The sequence below is a fragment of the Myotis daubentonii genome, chromosome 2 (assembly GCF_963259705.1).
Source record: "Myotis daubentonii chromosome 2, mMyoDau2.1, whole genome shotgun sequence".
Classification (NCBI taxonomy): Eukaryota; Metazoa; Chordata; class Mammalia; order Chiroptera; family Vespertilionidae; genus Myotis; species Myotis daubentonii.
Window position 1 is genome coordinate 51,334,023 of NC_081841.1, and position 19,710 is coordinate 51,353,732.

The 19,710-nt window shown below is 42.8% G+C and overlaps 1 protein-coding gene and 1 pseudogene across 5 annotated transcripts in view; both read left to right on the plus strand.

The window, feature by feature from the left end:
* DIP2B (disco interacting protein 2 homolog B) overlaps positions 1-19,710 on the plus strand; it is a 236,315-nt gene that overhangs the window by 203,378 nt on the left and 13,227 nt on the right. For all 5 annotated transcript variants that reach the window (XM_059682884.1, XM_059682885.1, XM_059682887.1 and 2 more), the window contains 9 exons: positions 5,074-5,183; positions 5,321-5,401; positions 8,672-8,795; positions 10,036-10,157; positions 11,837-11,948; positions 15,376-15,485; positions 15,942-16,072; positions 17,642-17,810; positions 18,627-18,797. In XM_059682884.1, the coding sequence (XP_059538867.1) occupies positions 5,074-5,183; positions 5,321-5,401; positions 8,672-8,795; positions 10,036-10,157; positions 11,837-11,948; positions 15,376-15,485; positions 15,942-16,072; positions 17,642-17,810; positions 18,627-18,797 (1,130 nt within the window). The remainder of the gene's footprint in view (positions 1-5,073; positions 5,184-5,320; positions 5,402-8,671; positions 8,796-10,035; positions 10,158-11,836; positions 11,949-15,375; positions 15,486-15,941; positions 16,073-17,641; positions 17,811-18,626; positions 18,798-19,710) is intronic.
* LOC132229080 (U1 spliceosomal RNA) lies at positions 11,461-11,594 on the plus strand (annotated as a pseudogene).

Here is a 19,710-nt window from a genome sequence, read left to right on the forward strand (position 1 = left end):
AAGTGTTTAATTCTGAAATTTTCTGAATTGTAAGCACAGGTAAATAGCATGTTTGGCATTTGCCATATTCCTATGACTTCAAGACGCAAATAAGAGTATATGAATTGCCATATGGAAAAGAAAAAGAAAACAGTCAATTTCCCCCTTTTGCCTAATTTCTGAGCAGACGTAGGTTATAGCGCTGAGTTAGGAGGCTAAAGGCAGGAGTAATTGATTGATGGTCAGTCATGTTAAACTGTTGGTTCAATCCAACATGAAATCACTAAGTTTTATTGATGCTTTTTCATTTCATTGAGAAGTCAGTGAGAGGCTCCTTGTTTCCTGTAGGCCTTAAAACATGAGAGCCCAAAACTAGCCTTTACGGATCCTGCTGCCGCCACGCGCACGATGTACACCAGCGCATCAGCCTCCGTCTGTGCTGGGAAGAGAAGGAGCAGTGGGAAGATAGGAAAGGAAAGGGGAGCGTAGCATTTAATTATATGTCTGTAAGACCGCTTTTACTGAAAAGTAAACATGAATGCTCAGTAACAAAATACAAGTACGCCTCTGACTCTAGGTATTTTTATCACGATATTAAAATGTTAATATGCTCTGCAGTAGTTATTACATCGGGGTTCTTGTGGCTAAGATCATCTATCACAGTTGTTTATCTAGATGTTATTGTCAGCTCACCAACTAACCTTATCTTAATAACAGTATGTGTAGAGCTAAAGTATATATGACATTTATTAGTTTCTGCTAGTAGAAATAAGAGTTTAAGGAGGCTAATATTCTAAAGGGACAATTAAAACCAAGAAGTTTATATGTTAGTAATTAAGAAATGTATAAAAAGTATACATTTATTACCTGCCTAAGTATCTGACAGATGTATAAAATACACAATCATTCTCCGTCTCAAATCCTGTTACACTGAAGTCCTACAGTCATTTTTCATGTGAGTAAAATTCTATTTAAATTGCATTTAATCTAGAATTCCTTTAACAAAACATTTGTGTCATAATAGATGCTTAAAATGTGCTACTTAGGGGCATAGGAGCTACCTAAAAACATTGCTTTTGCTAGCCAGGTTTCACCTAATTTTATTAAATAATAAAACCTATTTCAGAAATTTATTCCTAAGCCCACATGGGCATAACATCCACCTGTCTTCTGGAAGAAAGCATTAGGTTTGGCTCTGTTTTTTGCTGTCTGTTGTGATTACCTGCTAAGATCTAAGTGGGATATAATGGGTCAGACCAAAGCAGTTTGGAAATCATGGGATAGATGAGTTGGAGATGATGTGGGGATTGCATGACAGGTTGGGGTTTAAGAAGAATACAGAGTTGAGATGGGTAAAAAGAGAGGAAAGGAAGATGGAAAAAGTGTTAAGGCGGTTGGGGGAGGGGGGGCGGGAATCTCATTGAGATACCTATCTGTTGGAGCTATTGTCTAAAGAATGGGAATGTGTTAGGACTGATTTGGGCTGTAAGTTTCAGAAAAACATAACAGCAACTTAAACAGGAGACAGGTTTATCTCTTTCTAAGGTAAAGGAAAGGCAGAGCTAGGCAGTCCAGGACTCGGATGGCAGCTCCTCAGTCATTATGATTCCAATTTTCCACCTCTCTGCTCTTGTATTACATCAGTCAACTATTACTATAGCCGTGCTGCATAACCCTAACGCTCAGCAGCTTAAATAAGAAGCATTTGTTTTTCACTCATGGGATGTGGAGCTGTGGGCTGGGATCAGCTGGCTGGCCTTGGCTTCAGGCTGTAAGTTGGGTTAGAGTCATTCCATGTGTCTCCTCATCATGGGACCAGCAACTACCTGGGCCATATTTTTGTCAAAGCAAATGGCAAAAGCAAGAAGGCAAGTCACATCACACAAGCATCTTTAAAACTTGTGTTTATGTCCTGTCTTCTAACATTTCATTGCCCCAAACAAGTCAGACCAACCCAGAGTCAGTGGAACAGAGCGGTAGACTCCTCCCATGAGTCACAGCACGGACAGGAAGGGCTGCAAGAAAGCACCAGCCTGCCACACCATCCCTAGGCTTCCTGACCTCCAGCCGTCCTTCCTGCGTTCTAGCCAGCAGGTGGGAGGAAAAGGCAAAGGAGGGAGTACCCGCCCCCTTTAAGCATATTTTCTAGAAATTGCATATATCATTTCTTCTGATATATTATTATCCAGTACTAAAGCATATAGTCTTTATTCCAGGCGACAAACTGGCGGTTCTGTTTTTAAGGCAAAGGAGGAGAGTAGACATTGGGGTTGATGACTAGTGGTCTTTGCCACAGGAAATGTACAGAGTTTTGTGGGCAAAATAAGGCATATTTACAGCTACAGCAAAATGTCAGCAATTAGCCTCCTAGATGCTCCTGCTTTCAGTTACTTTTTACTTTCTGTGACCCATGGGCTCAAGAAATGTACATAGTAGGATCTGAAGAAATTGCTGCTGAATTATTTTTGTGTTTTAAGTTAACTCTGAAAATTTTACTTTTTTTTTCTTTGTTTCCTGTTGTTTTATTTTTTATTTTTTTATTTTTTATTGCTTAAAGTATTACAAAGGGTATTACATATGTGTCCATTTTTCCCCCCCGCCCTAGACAGTCCCCTAGCCTCCCCTATCCCCCAGTGTCTTATGTCCATTGGTTATGCTTATATGCATGCATACAAGTCCTTTGGTTGATCTCTTACCCCCCTACCTCCTGCCCCCCAACCCTCCCCGGCCTTCCCGCTGCAGTTTGACAATCTGTTTGAGGCAGTTCTGCCTCTGCATCTATTATTGTTCAAAAGTTTATAATGGTCTCTATTGTCCATGAATGAGTGAGATCATGTGGTATTTTTCCTTCATTGACTGGCTTATTTCACTTAGCATAATGCGCTCCAGTTCCATCCATGCCGTTGCAAATGGTAGGAGTTCCTTCCTTTTTAGAGCAGCATAGTATTTGAAAATTTTACTTTTTAAAAATGTCACACTTTTATTATATTACATGTGAATACAGGATTGGGCAACTAACACAGTCAAATTTGCAGAGCCCTGCCTATATAAAAACCTCTCCAACATGATATCTGTAACTTATTATGCAGTTTCTTAGGAAGGAATTTTGCACATTATACTTAAAATTACAGTAAGGCACTTTTGTAAACAAAGTGTTCAGCACTCCATAGACGCAGACAGTGGGGTGGTGAGGGCCTGCGGGAGGGGCAGGGGCAGGGGCAGGGGGGCTGGAGAGGGTCAATGGGGGAAACTGGCCTATGTAATACTTTCAACAATAAAGATTTAAAAGAGAAAGTGTTCAGCACTCAGAGTGTTGGGGTACTTTACACTTTTTGAATTTTTTATTCAATTTAAATTTTTAAATGTTTTATTTGAAATAATTTCACACAAAAATTGCCAAATAATGCAAAGAATTCCCTGTATCCTTTACCCAGCTTTTCCAAATATTTTAAAGTGATTCTATGATTTAAGTGATTTTTTTTCCAGCTGCTTCAATATATTCAAGTGCAACAGATTTTGGCAATAAAAGATATTTAATATTAATCTAAGCATAGCATCACCATTAATCAAAACTCAACTGATGATACATTTTGTTATCTTTTAGCCATTTTCTTAGTTTGATTCAGTAGAGTCTTAATCTTTAAGTGACCAACCCACCAAGAAAGGCATAAAGAACACTAGCACCTTTTTTCTTAAAATGGATGGGGGGGGGGAGGGAGAGTTCTCCCTTTTTATTTATTAATTTTTGAAGAATTTTAAATTGATTTTTAGAGAGAGAGGGAGAGTGATAGAGAGATAGAAACATTGATGAGAGAGGAACATAATCGATCGATGGCTGCCTTCTACATGCCCCCTATGGGGATCAAGCTTGCAACCCGGGCTTGTGCCCTGACTGGAAATGGAGCTGGTGACCTCTTGGTTCATGGGTTGACACTTAACCACTGAGCCACACCTGCCGGGCTCCCTTTTTACTTTGAAGTGTCAAACCTATGGAAAAGTTGAAAGAATATTATAATGGTCACCCGATTACCATCTTCTAGATTAACCAATTGTTACCATTTTTTTAGTGAACTCTTTGAAAGTGGATCGCAGCCATCATGGCCCTTCACCCCTAAGTATTTCAGCAGTGTATCTCCAAAGAACAAAAACATTCTCCCAAAATTTTCCTAATCAACCATTATCCTATTAAGAAATTTAACCTTAATATAATGCTTTCATCTAATAGTACACAGCCCATATTCAGATTTCTCCACTTGCTTGATGTAGCTGATTTTTTTTAAGATCCAGTATCCCGCGAAGGTCACGAATTGCCTTTGGGTGACATGTTCTTTAATTTGGAAGTTCCCAGCCATATTTTGTCTTCAAGACATGGATGTTTTTGAGGAGTCCAGGCTAGCTGTCCTATAGAATATCCCATAATGTGGCTGTTATTCACTCTCAATAAAGCACTTCTGATATTCCTGATGAACTAACTCACTCTCAGTTCTTGTAGAAAGCAGATTTCTTTCCAGATCAGATATTCATTACTGATAAACTCACTTTTAGGGTTGTGTTGTGTTTGGAGCATTTGCAACCAACTGTCACCTCCTCAGAGTAAAATCTTCCCTATACCCACCTGCTCTCCTCCGTCCCCCCAATTCCCCAATTCCCGTGGGCCTATTTTGTTCTGTACTTATTTGTGTATGTGCTTAGTAGTTGCCTTTCCCCACTAGAATTCAAGCTCTTCGTCTTGTTTGCCCCTGTGTTCCCAGTGCCTAGGAGAATGCTCAATTATTTGAACCAGTTTTGGTCCGTCTAAAGCAGCCGTGGGCAAACTACGGCCCGCGGGCCGGATTCGGCCCGTTTGAAATGAATAAAACTAAAAAAAAAAAAAAAAAAAAAAAAAGCCCATACCCTTTTATGTAATGATGTTTACTTTGAATTTATATTAGTTCACACAAGCACTCCATCCATGCTTTTGTTCCGGCCCTCCGGTCCAGTTTAAGAACCCATCGTGGCCCTTGAGTCAAAAAGTTTGCCCACCCCTGGTAAAGTATATTGGGGCATGTAACTTGAATTACCATCTCCTTGGCTGAATTTTGCCTTTACTTACAGGTGTAGGCCCTGCTTCTGTGATGGTTGGGAATCTGGTTGCTGGAAAACGCATAGCACAAGCTGCAGGAAGGGATCTCGGGCAAATTGAAGAGAATGATTTAGTGAGGAAGGTAAGTTTCCAGAAGTGCTGATTTTTACAAACAGGTCAGGGACCAAACTTGAACTTCAAGGTAGCAGATGGGAGGTGTGTTATCCAACTTTTCAAAGGTTGCTGAACCTGATTCTTTTTTCTGCTTTGTGACTTTAGCACCAATTTCTGGCAGAGATATTACAGTGGCGAGCCCAGGCAACTCCTGACCATGTACTCTTCATGCTGTTAAATGCAAAGGTATGAAAACTTCATTTTTATATCAAATCAGGTGAATGTTGTGGGAGTATCTTAGGCACTTTTGATCTCTTTCATCAGAAAATGTCTGTTGCCAACTCTGAGGAAAGAGTTACTGCTTTCTCCTTGTTTTGACATATGAGGATAAGTTGTGTAATCATTCAAGGTTGAAATGAGACCTCCTGCAATGTTATTTAATAGTGTCTTTTCTTGTGTTACAATCAAGTCATCTTTTTTCAGTTCTGTGAGGAATGGTGGGGCCAACAATGCAATTACATATATCTACAGATATATGGAATGCATTATGTCATGTAATTTTTTTACCCAGTTTGACTTTTAATTCTTTGATTTCTGCCAGGAAGAAAGTGACTTTAGATCAGCATTTTTAAAACAGTTATTTTTGGTACAAACTTAAGTAATTTATTGCTGACAGATAAAAAGCAAATTGAAAATTATTTGGCCGAAACCGGTTTGGCTCAGTGGATAGAGCGTCGGCCTGCGGACTGAAAGGTCCCAGGTTCGATTCCGGTCAAGGGCATGTACCTGGGTTGCGGGCACATCCCCAGTAGGAGATGTGCAGGAGGCCACTGATCGATGTTTCTCTCTCATCGATGTTTCTAACTCTCTCTATCTCTCTCCCTTCCTCTCTGTAAAAAATCAATAAAATATATTTAAAAAAATTATTTGAATGCATTTAACTACTGCTTTCTAATGATGGTTCACCAGAATATTGTATTCAGAGGACTGGAGAGGGGAAGAGAGATAGAAACATCAGTGAGAGAGAAAATTGATTGATTGCCTCCTGCACGCCCCCTACTGGGGATCAAGCCCGAAACCCGGGCTTATGCCCTGACCAGGAATCAAACTGGTGACCTCTTTGTGCGTAGGACTATGCTCAGCCCACTGAGCCACACCAGCTGGACAGAGTCCTCATTCTTCACTTAGACAGCCTCTGCGAGATAGTATGATATGATGCCTTTGTAAAACAGTTATTTATGTATGTATTTGTTAGTCCTCACCCGAAGATGTGTTTTTTAAGCAGTTAAAATTAATGTTTATTTAACCAAATATCTCCCAAATATTATCAACTCAACATGTCAATATAAAAATTATTAATTATATATTTAACATGTATATGTGAAATCTAAGTCTATGTGTATTTTTAAACTTAGAGTACTTTTTCATTCAAATGGTAATTTTCACCAGAACTATTTGGTCTATATTTATATATCCTACAATTGGTAGTTGAAAAAGTAGATTAATGCCCAAGTTATTCCAAACATACTTAAAAGTGTTTCAATAACTGAGTCAAGTTTCACCGAGGATATGTTTTCATTGGCTTTAGAGAGAGGGGAGGGGGAAGGGGGAGAGAGAGAGAAACATCAGTAGGTTGCCTCCCATACGCACCCCAACTGGGGATTAGCCTGCAACTGGGCATGTGCCCTGACTGGGATTGAACCCACAACCCTTCTGTGCACAGGACGACACTCCAACCACCCGGGCCACACCAGCCAGGGCAGATATGATACCTTTTTTAAAATGTTTCTTGTGAATTTATATAATAGTGGTTACATCTTATATTTATCTATATTTTCCAAATTTTCTATATGGAACATGTCCCTATTTTATATTACTGAAATTTTAAAAAAATGTTATTTTTAAAAGAAACTGTTAAGCCCTAACTGGTTTGGTTCAGTGGATGGAGTGTCAGCCTGCGGACTGAAGGGTCCTGGGTTCAAATCTGGTCAAGGGCACATGCCGGGTTTCGGGCTTGATCCCCAGTGGGAGGCAGCCGATCAATGATTCTCTCATCCTGGTTCATAAGTCGACGCTCAACCACTGAGCCACAGTAGCCGGGCTGCTTTATATTTTATGCACTTTCCCATTTGTGGGACATTTTTACAAGGGAAAGGAGTTTAAAAAGCCCAGGCTAGTGAAACTTGAATGTATAATAATAAAAGCGTAATATGCAAATTGACCAAACAACTGAACAGCTGAATGACCTTCTGGATGACCACACTATGACACGCACTGGCACCAGGCCAGCCAAGGTGGTTGTGATGCGATTGGTCGGTGGGGGGGGGGGGGGGGGGGGGGCCGCCATCGCCCCACAATGACCCTGCAGAGGGAGGCCCAAGCTACCAGCCGATGGGACAATCGATCACGGGCAGGGGGGCGGGCCCTCCTTCTGCTGGACGATCGATAGCAGAGCCCCACAGTTGATCGCCTCAAGGAGGGAGGCCCAGGCTATCCAGCCGGCAGCGCTGCGGCAGGTGGGCAGGACCTCCCTCTGCAGGATGATCGATCTGGGGACCCTGCGATCCATCGCCCCGCCCCACTGAGGGAGGCCCAGGCCACCAGCCAGCGACACGGTAGCAGGTGTGTGGGGCCAGCCAGCGATTGCCCCGCAGAGGTAGACCCAGGCCAGCCAGGCAATCGCACCCCACACCTGTCAAGCGATCGCACCCCACTCCTGTCGCCTGCAGAGGGAGGTGACTGGTGGCGGGGGAGGGGGAAGCAGCAGAGCACAGATGGCAAGCAGTGGCAGTGGCGGGGGTGGGGCCAGCTGCCAGCAGCCAGGGGAAGGAAAGCCCCAATAGGTCCTGATTGCAGGCCAGGCCTAGGGACCCTACCCGAGGGGTCCTGGATTGTGAAAGGGTGCAGGCAGGGCTGAGGGACAGCCCTCTGTCCCCCACCCCACCACCCCCCGTGCACAAGTTTTGTGCACCAGGCCTCTAGTTGATAATAAGGATATTTATGAAGACCCACAGGGGAAATTATTCTCAGGATCAGTAATAGTTGGCCATCTTCTGATCTGCTAATCGTCATTATAGCTAGTAACACTGATTGTTTCTGTTTTGTTTACATCTTTGCTGTTAGAAACTCAATCAGATATGTGCTTAATGCCCAGCAAATGCACATGACACATGGTCAGCATTGATTGTCCTGCCCTCATCATACTTAGCAGTCCCTTTATTTTCCCTTTACTCTTATTTCCTCGTTTAAATGAAAATATTCCTGTGTATTTCTAAAGCTATTTTAAGCAAGAAAGACTGTAAGTACATATGTTTGATTTAAGTTAATGTTGATATTCCCTAAGTACCTTTAGACATTGAAAAAGAATGTCCTTTGGCACCAGAGGGATTTTCACTAGAATTGATAAATAGCTAAAAACAATCTACCATGGCACAAGTCTTTTAGGTATAATATCAAATTGGCTATACTTGTTACTGTTTTATTGTCTTAATGATCTATATTTCCTCCTGTTTAAAGGGCACAACCGTGTGCACAGCCAGCTGCCTCCAGCTTCACAAGCGAGCAGAAAGGATTGCGTCAGTTCTCGGTGATAAGGGACATCTAAATGCAGGCGACAATGTGGTGTTGCTCTATCCACCTGGTAAGTGTTGAGTTGGGAGACTGCACCTAAGATCCATTATTAGGCTATAGGCTAAGAGGACAGGAACTCAGGGCCACCTGCATGACCATGTAGGCTGTGCACCTCCCAACTTCCAAAGACCCTTGCACACGGGCTAAGATGCGAGTTAATGTAGTGAGGCAGCATAATGGCTCTTCTGGGACTGGGTCTTTTGTATTTGCTCTCTGTTTTCATTCTCTAGCATAGTGCCTGGCACTGTGGTAACTATTGAATGAATGAAGACTTCCTGACTTTTGAGATGCTTTGTTTGTAGGAATGTTGAGAAATTGGACCATTTTACCCAGTTTCCAAAAGAAAGTTGTCCATGAACCCTTTTGTTCATATCATAATTGATGTGTAGTATTCCTCTTTTATTGCTGTTTTCATCTTCCATACTCTAATTTAATTCAACAACCTTCTCCCCTACAGAGGGACTCTGAATTATTTGATGACAGATGTAAATATTCAAAATTTTAGGTGAAATATTTGAGTTGTCTCTCTATTCTTCTTCCACCTAACCCACTCATATATCCAGCCTTCTTTGGTCTTTTATTTCATTTTGCTCTGTGATTACTATGCCATTTTATTTACATTGATAGTAAGATTTCTTAAAAGGTCAGGTGGTAAAGGAATCCTTCCTATGGTGTTCCTGTCTTACTGTCTTCCATCGACCAGTTTATTATGACATGGTGATGGAGCAGAACACTTTCTGAGGAGGCCACCCGCTAAGTCCTGATATTGCAGAGTCTTCCTCATATGACCTCCCTAAAACTTGTACCCACTGATGGAGCCACGTGTTAGAAATTAAATTGCTCTTCACCTGGGGTGGCCTTCTACAGATTTAGAGAAAACTCGTGTGTTCCTCATCTCTCCTTTTCCCTTTCTTTTATTTACCAAATTCAACATCCCTAATTTCTGCAGTTAATTCTCCTAAGTGATATCAAGTAATGAAACCAAAACACCTTCTTGGGGTATCTTTCAAGAGTTTTCTTTAATTCTGACTTCCTTTCTTCTTATTGATTCTTGTCTTCTCTCTCTTTTTTTTAAGTTGTTTTATGTGCTTTCTCCTTCCCCTTCTATTCCTTCTCAGTTTTAAAAATTCCTTCTGCTAGTGTCTCTGTTATGTTATAGTCTGAATAACCCATTTGACACATGATTTAATAAAGGTGTGCCTTTAGTTTCACAGTGATGCTAGGCAGCTACGCAACTGACTGTCTTGCAGGTATTGAGTTAATCGCTGCATTCTATGGCTGCCTGTATGCGGGGTGCGTTCCTGTGACTGTCCGGCCTCCTCATGCTCAGAACCTTACCGCCACATTGCCCACCGTCCGCATGATTGTTGATGTGAGTACCAAGTATACCTTGTCCTCATCTCATAAAATCCCAATTTAGACAACTAAGGATTCTTCATAATTCTCTAGTTCTACTGAGTCAGAAAGTCAAATCTTTCTCCTAAAAACATCTTTATTTTTTCTTAATCGGACCAAATTGACCAGTGTTATTCAGTGGAAGAGTATGGGAAAGTGGTTATTGGTGAGGTACAGAATTATGTGCATTATCATGAACATTAAAGAGACAAAGCTATCGCCGAAACCGGTTTGGCTCAGTGGATAGAGCGTCAGCCTGCGGACTGAAGGGTCCCAGGTTCGATTCCGGTCAAGGGCATGTACCTGGGTTGCGGCCACATCCCCAGTGGGAGATGTGCAGGAGGCAGCTGATCGATGTTTCTCTCTCATCGATGTTTCTGGCTTTCTATCTCTCTCCCTTCCTCTCTGTGAAAAATCAATAAAATATATTTTAAAAAAAAGAGAGAGAGACAAAGCTATCATAGTAACTCTCTATAAAACATGTTTTTCCTCTTTTTTATTTTTATTGATTGATTGATTTGAGGGAGAGAGAGAAACATCAATTTGTTGTTCTACTTATTTATGCATTCATTGGTTGATCCCTTCTTTTAAAAAAATGTTCTGGTTTTGTTTCTGTACAATAACCAAGGTAATTTTATTTGCCAAACTGAATTCTCCCCAGTGTTAGATCACTTTTATTTTGGTTAATTTTATAAATTCAGTATGTATCCAGCATAGTTTTAAAAAAGTGTCCGGAGCTCGCTCTGGAAGTGACAGAAGCTTCTGCAGAATATGAGAATTGAAGAAAATAAGATAAATCTTTATTGCATCATGTCCTAATGTCCTTTAAAGCAAAGAGTTACAAAATTCCAATTTATGTAACATTTGTTTAAGAACTGCTGCTCTGTCAGCAAGTTGGAGCTTGCAGCATAAAACCTGTGTTCACCACAGATGATTTTATTACAAAGTTCAGTTCAACAAAATGCCCTTGTCATATTCTGCAAGGCAGGCCAGAGCAGCAGGAAGGGAAGTTTCCCCCCATTGACACGGTTTATGGGGAGGCCAGTCATTTTGTGTTTCTGTGAGAGCACAGAGTCCCTCAAATTCAGCATATGTTCTAGGTCTAGTTAGTTTTACCAACCATTCACCAAACTGTCACAAATACCAACTCCTTCCCTGAGCACTACAATTCCATGTTTTTATTTTATTTTGGTCTTCATGAAACTCAAAGAGTGCAGGATCCATACTGAGATTGTAACTATGGAACACCCCCTGAGAATCACTACTGTCAACAACACTGTATACTTACCTGCAGGGGAGATGCCATGATCACGAAGGTGGTTTTCCCAGGGCGAGGCTTATCCGTTGCACCCAGATGTGCGGTTTCCCCAGATGTGGGAAACGCGACTGCATGATTTGTGGTAGTGGGTACTTAAACAAACAAACAAACAACAAAAACTTGTGCATGAACAAGTCCATCACTCCAAGTTACACATCACCAGAGGACAGATGTAAGGGGAAGCACTGACCTCCGCTGTCCTGTGTGTGTGTGTGTTTAAAACACTGATGTGCCCTGTCCAGTGTGGTGTGCGAGTTGCTCGTAGCAGCAGCCAGCGTCTCTGGTGCTACATGTGAGCTAAGCCTCCTGGTGCTTATTTCTGTTCATTTGTTTTCTAGGTCAGCAAAGCCGCCTGCATTCTCACCACGCAGACGCTAATGAGGTTACTGAAGTCGCGAGAGGCAGCTGCAACTGTGGATGTGAAAACCTGGCCAACCATCATTGACACAGGTGAAGGGGAGATTCCTCCAAAGTTGAAGGAACAAGAGCATTTACTCCCTGGAAGTTCCTAGATTCTTAGCCAAAGATGTTTACGTAGCTCTTACATCACAGCACGTTCCCTCTGATAAGACAGAGACAGAACTTAATACCCAGTCAGCTGGCCTTACCAAAAGGCTGGATTCTGCAACAGCCAGACCCAGAGAAGCACATCACAACATGCTAAGGCCCCCCCCCAAGACAGTATGTTGCTGTTACTCTAGGCATCATCAAATGTTGGTTAGGTTTTTATGCTGGATATAACCATGTACATGTAGGGCCATGTAAAACACAGATCTGATATAGTCTTGATCTAGATGTGATATAGCAGAAACAGCATTGGACTAGGAGTCAGAAGACCTGGTTATAGTTGAAGCTTTAGTATTATCCTATATAATAAAAGGCTAATACGCAAATCGACCAAACAGTGGAATGACCAGTCACTATGACACACAATGCAGGAGCTGTCCCCTGAAGTCAGTGCACTCCCACAGGGGGAGCACCACTCAGCCAGAAGCTGGGCTCATGGCTGGCAAGCACAATGGCAGTGGCGGGAGCGCTAATGATGTCCAACTGATGGGAGCAGGCCTAAGCTGTCAGTCGGATATCTCCCAAGGGCTCCTGGACTGCGAGAGGGTGCAGGCCAGGCTGAGGGACACACACACACACACCCCCCCCCAGTGCACAAATTTCGTGTACTGGGCTTCTAGTTCTCTATATAATCTTGTCTGAGATTACCCTTTTCTAAAATACTACCTGCCCTTGCCTGATTCACATACTTAGTGAGAATATCGAATGCAATATGATATGAAAGTTCTTTGAAAACCATAAAGTTTGCATGAATGTTAATCAGCATTTCTACTGAAGAAGGGCATAAGACGCATGGTCACCTGGAGAATGGTGGGATAGGGGAGAGTGTGAGTTACGGAGCTTGGCAGACAGGGTTTAAGTCCTAATACTCTGTTCCTCTCTGCGTATCACCAGTAACTTGGGCAAAACTGTCTATACGATGGGGGTTGTAATAACTACTTTGTGGTGTTTTAAAGATTAAATTGACATAATGTAAAGCACTTCACACATAATCATAACATCTTTAGTTGAGCCCTAACTATGTGTCAGACCTAACATGTAAAACCTAATTTTATCCTTGTACCAACCCTAGTAAAGTGATGCAGTTTGTGTCCTCAGCTTACAAATATGAAAACTGGGGCACAGGGAGGTTACGTGGTAGCACAGACATACCCAGTCAGTTTGGCTCCATTTCCAGCCTCTTAACCATTAATTTCCTCCCCACCCCGCTTTCAGTAAGTACCACATGGTATCCACCTCAGGAACATTTATATGGGTTTAAATGCAGGTATGACATGTGTTTGTGGTTATTGTGTGCCAGATGCTAAACTAGATTTTTTTTGCATTTGTAACTTAAGGACATAAGCACAGTCATCCAGTATAATAGCCTAATATGCTAAGTGTCCGATTGGTAGGTTAGCTTGCTGCTGGGGTCCGGCCGATTGGGACTCGGCGAGATGGGCCAGACATGCCCTGGAGCCCTCTCGCAGTCCCTCCCTGGCCCTGATCGTGCACCAATGGGGTCCCTCTCACAATCCAGGACCCCTCGGGCCATGTCAGAGAGCCAGTTTCGGCCGATCCCCGCAGGCCAGGCCAAGGGACCCCACTGGTGCATGAATCTGTGCACTGGACCTCAAGTATATAATAAATGTGTTGGTGTTAATGATGCAGATAGATGTACTATGGTTATTGGACTCATTCACATTTCAGGAAGACCTGAAATATGGACTGTGATTCAGCCGTGAGAATAGATATATTTTTTATTGATTTCCAAGAGAGAGAAGGAGATAGAAATATCAATGATGAGAGAGAATCATTCTCTCCTATATGCCCCCTACTAGGGATCGAGCCTGCAGCCTGGACATGTGACCTGACCAGGAATCGAACCTGTGACCTATTGGTTCATGAGTCAACACTCAATCACTGAGCAACACTGGCTGGGTCACAAAGGGTTCTTTCTTTCTTTTTCTAGGAAAGTTTCTTTAGGCACATAAATGCCCCTCTCATACACAAAGGTGGGTTGAAGGTGATAGAGAAGGTCTTTGGTTTGACCAGAGATGAGCACCCCGTAATAAAAAGATTTAAAAGTCAGAGTCAAGCCCAGCTGGTGTGTGAGTATCAATCCATGAACTAGGAGTTCACTGCTTGATTCCTGGTTAGGGCACATGTCTGAGTGGCAGGCTCGATCCCCAGTAGGGGTCGTGCAGGAGGCAGCCGATTGATGATTCTCCCTCATTGATGTCTCTCTCCCTCTTCCTTCTTCTTTCTGAAAATCAATTAAAAAAATTAAAAAAAAAAAAATATATATATATATGTATATTTTAAGTCAGAGTCAGAATTGTTTCTTGATCCAGAACGCCAAAGGAGCCATTGAAGAGACATCGTTGGGCCAGAGATATACTTGGTAGCCTTGGTTTTGACATATTTATAAAGCAAATTTGGTGGGAAAGGGATGAGTATATAAATAAATGAGAAAGGAACTCAATTCCTTTTTCTAGATTATAATTTTTAAAAACCTGCCAAGTTAATTTGCAGAAGAATAACTTTTAAAGCAGTCCATGACTAATATAACATGTACTTAAACTGTAAGTAATGAACTTTAACTTGAAACCAGCATGATAATAAGAAGTTATTTGAGCATTTTAGTCAGTTATTTTCAAATTGCTTTGTGTGAATTAACTTCCCAACAATTCTATGAGGGTAGGTATTTTTTTTTTTTATTGATTTTTTTTACAGAGAGGACGGGAGAGGGACAGAGAGTTAGAAACATCGATGAGAGAGAAACATCAATCAGCTGCCTCCTGCACACTCCCAACTGGGGATGTGCCCGCAACCAAGGTACATGCCTTGACCGGAATCGAACCCAGGACCCTTGAGTCCGCAGGCCGATGCCCTATCCACTGAGCCAAACCGGTTAGGGCAAGGGTAGGTATTAATACATTTTAGAGATGAGGTAACAGACACAAAGATGTTAAATAACTTCAAGGTCAAATCACTGAAAAATTGCAGAGCTGGAATTTGAATGCCAGCAGTACGCTTTCTTAGTTTTCAACTACAGTACTATGTTATTATGCCCCTCACTTACCTTCTAGTAAATACATTTGCCTGATACAGATTTGCTTGTTTATATTGCCTAGCGGTGCCCTTAACTCCAGCCCACGTCTAGGAGTGACACACATAAGCTGCTTGGTTAAATACGAGAAGCCTAAGCTTTCCCAAATCCCAGAAGCTAAATTTGGCCATCGCAAGGCCACAGAAAACCAGTAAAAGAGCAACGGTTTTCATGTTCCAACATCTGTGATTGACATCAGATTTTTTCTTTTCCTTGCAGATGATTTACCCAGGAAGAAGTTGCCCCAGTTGTATAAACCACCCACTCCTGAGATGTTGGCGTATCTTGATTTTAGTGTCTCTACAACAGGCATGCTTACAGGAGTGAAGGTAGAGTAGTCTGTGTATATTCACTCACTCACTGGATGCTGGTCAAATGCCAGGCCTGCAGAAAATAGAGATGACCACTGCCCCAGGGACTCCAGCTGTAGAGGCCAGCTGGTTGTACCAGAGAGGGTAGGCGGAGGATCAAGGGTCCCTGCTATATTTAAATAAGAGCATCGGCTCTTCCGGAATAAGTTATCCCAAGGAATTTGTGTTATGCCATGTTCTGAACCTAGCATAGACGCTAACAGATAATAAGAGTTACAGTTAAAGACAGTCTGAAATTACAGATTCATATTTCATAAAACTCAGAGTTGACTAGTGAACAGAAATTTGTTACTGAAGTGAGAGTTTAAGCTTTTAGAACCAATGAAAAATATACACCATTTTGAGGAGTTTGGGGGACTCAAAGCTGCCTGTGGGATGCCTGTTCCATCCTGTGCCATGTTCCTTGCTTTCCAGATGTCCCACTCGGCAGTCAATGCTCTCTGCAGAGCCATCAAGCTCCAGTGTGAATTGTATTCTTCTCGGCAGATCGCCATCTGCCTTGACCCTTACTGTGGACTTGGCTTTGCACTCTGGTGTCTCTGCAGGTAGGAATGGAGAAGCAAAGACACAGAACGTGTGGGCGTGTCTGGAGGCCACACCATCTCAGCCTCCCTTTGCCCCCTTAGTCTGGGAGAGTTTCAATAAGATGCCGATCTTTCCAGAATTTCTACTTCTAATATATCTCTGATGTTGATTTAGTTTTGTTTATATTCCCTTTTCCTTTTCTGTAGTTTTATGCCTCATGCAAAAGGTTAGTGATCTTATTACCTGCTCTCTGCTCTGTCCTGTAATCCTCTCTTTAGAAGTAGAGCCAAGTAGAAGGATGATACTTGGGTGACATATGTCAGCTGTGACAGCCAGGATGCACCCCCTGGCTTGGCAGGAAGGAATATAATGAGGTGGGACAGTAGCATGTGGCTGGAAAGTAGCACGTTCGTCCCGGCCAGATTGTTCCTTATGGAACAGCATTGCCCCTCCTCCCACTACCCGCCCAGGGAACCTCGCCTCATACCTGCATTGTCACCTCCTAGTGGACATCTCCATGGGTCCTTCCCAGCTGCGTGCAACTCAACAGCCCCTTCCGTGTCTCCATCTTTGTTAGGATGTGTCCTTCACCTTGGGGCCCAAACTAGGAACTTGGGCATTATCTCCAACTTCTCTGTCTTTATGTCTCACATCCATTTAAATGTCATGTCCTTTGGCGCAGTTGTTCCTAAACCTGTCTGTACATAGGAATCACCTAGGGGTCTAAAAAAATTAATAGGCCTTCCCCATACATACTTAGATCTCTGACGGTGGAGACCCCAATTCCAGTACTTTTCAAATGCAGGACTCTTGGGCTCCTGGGAATTCTGATCTATACCCAGGTTTAGGAAGTTGAGGATTCATGGCTGCAGATTATACATATGATATGTGACTCTACTATTCCTTCCTTTTTATCCCGCTGCACTGTCGGGGTTCAAGCCCTCATCATCTCTCAGCTGGACTATTGCAGTCTCTGCTAACTGTCTCTCAGCCTTCAGTGTCTCGTATCTCCAATCCCTCCTCCATGTTCCTAGTTTTGCCCCAACTTAAAGCTGCAGTGACTGCCTACTGGGTAAAGTCTAAATCCCTCATATGATAATTAAGCCCTTTCACAGCTTGATCCCAGCCCTTCTGGCCTTATGTCTCATCACTCCCCCATGCATCCTGTGCTCTAGTATTTCACACTGGGGTACTATTTCTGTCAACCTTAAACACTATGTAATTTTATACCTCTGCATTTGCATATGCTGTTCCTCTGCCTGGAATACTCTCATCACCATCCTCACTTCCTCAAGCCACTGTCAAATTCCTGCTCATTTTTCAAGCCCCAGCACAACTGTCACCTGCACATTGAACTCCTGCCGCGCCGCCCCCCCCCCCCCCCAGCCCCAGCTTTCCCAGTTTGGATGACTTGCCCTTTATAGTTACACTGTGTTGTGAGTTGCATATGAACAAGGCTGATTCTTAGACCTTTATATCTAATATGGCCCTACACTGTCCTTCCTGCTCAGTTGAATTGATGATGTTTTAAAACATCAAGATATCTAGGATGATTTGCTAATGTCAGCTCTTGCCTTCCTGTATTGCAGTGTCTATTCAGGTCACCAGTCCATCTTAATTCCTCCTATGGAGTTAGAAAACAACCTTTTCCTCTGGCTTGCCACTGTCAACCAGTACAAAATAAGGGATACATTCTGCTCCTATTCAGTAATGGAGCTCTGCACCAAGGGGCTTGGAAACCAAGTGGAGGTGCTGAAGGTAAGAAGCAGCTGCAACAAACAGCAGTCCTGGGGGTTTTAAAGAAATGGGACAGGTAGGACGCTGAGGAGGGGTTGGCAGACATGCCTGCTTGGTTTTCTCTAGGCAGTCAAACAGGTGTTTTTGTAAACCTCCGGAAGTTTATCTCTTCCACTTTCTACTTTAATGCACTCTTTCAGAGTTTAATGTGAGTCGTAATTTGTGGCGAAGAAGGTGAAACTGGTTGGGAGGCTGAATGGAAATGACTTTATAGAAAGATGAAAGGAACTGTTAACCTCCAGTAGGATTTTTCCCAATAGAATTTGCAACCTCAGAACATCAGAGACTGGGGAGGGCCCCAGAGACAAAGGGGTAGCTCATTCATGTGTGTAGCCAGTGATCATATGTCTGACTGCATGTGGGAGAGTCAGAAGACACCAGATTGTCTTAAATAGAGAAATGTGACCTTAAGAAGGAAAAAAAGACAAGAGATTTGATCTCCAGGGTTCTAGGTTCCTTTCCTCATAGTCCCATTCCTCCAATTGGCAGTAGGGAGAAATGCAAGGCACAGAAACGGGGTGGGATGAAAATGGATTGCTGAGGAACCCAAGATTTTTAGAGGAAAGAGAAAAGAAATAGAGAATGAGCACATTTACCAGGAGGTACTGACTTCAATGGAAGCCTTGGCATTTCTGGAAACTTCTGTCTTTTCTCTGGTTATCTGAGGTGAGAATACACAGTTCCTTGGCTTTTCCTGAGCAAAGAGACAGCACCGGTCCTAGCTATTCAGCTCTCTGATGGTCTTGCTAACCTCAGCGCGTGCCTGGTGTCTTACAGACCAGAGGGATCAACCTCTCCTGCATCCGGACGTGTGTGGTAGTGGCCGAGGAGCGACCCCGTATTGCCCTCCAGCAGTCCTTCTCCAAGCTCTTTAAAGACATCGGTCTGTCCCCTCGAGCTGTCAGCACCACTTTCGGATCAAGAGTCAATGTAGCAATATGTTTACAGGTGACTTTCATGAAATCGTGCTTGGAACAAAGCAAGGGGGATGTGTGGTGCTCTGGAGCAGAGGCCTCCAACAGTCTGCCTGGTGTGAGCCCCCGTTCCTCTTACCTGCTCTGGGGCCGTGGCCTTTTCATTTTGACTTCACTGTGCCTCATTTTGCTCATCTTTAAGATGAAGAGAAGAGTATTGTCTTCTCAGAGTCGTCCTGTAGAATCTCTAAGTTGCTAGATGCTACACACGTGGAGCTTTTTCTGGCCTTTGAGCACCCATGTGCTAACTGTTTACTCTTAGTGGTAGTTTTATGGTCCACAGCAATGACTGAAGAAGACTCTGAGTCCTATTTGAATTTTGTTTATGTCTTCCCTTCTGTTTTCCTGTCTCCTCCATATTTTATAACTTTTTTGCAAAGGAAATACAAATAAGCCTGTATTCTTTTCTCCAACCAGATGGCAACTTTGCCATGTTATTCCTGGGTACATAACAGAAAAGAACTGAGTCTGATTGTATGTAGCTTGGAGACTAATAAGGAAAACATAGGCGTGGACAAGAGTGAGAGTAAACGAGGGTGGCATATGAGGGTAGATACTTCCAGGTCTTCTATGACCGTGGTCAGGTGACTTTTAAATAGCATCGTAGCTTTAACTGTGGAGCCCAGTTGTGGGCCCTTTGTTTTCAGGCTGGGCCAGTGTTAATTTTGAAAATCCCCATGGGTGCTGACCTGTGTCGTCCCTGCTTTATTTTTTTAAAATATATTTTTATTGATTTCAGAGAGGAAGGGAGAGGGAGAGAGATGGAAACATCAGTGATGAGAGAGAATCATCGATTGGCTGCCTCCTGCAGGCCCTCTACTGGGGATCAAGACTGCAACCCAGGCATGTGCCCTGATCAGGAATCAAACTGTGACCTCCTGGTTCAT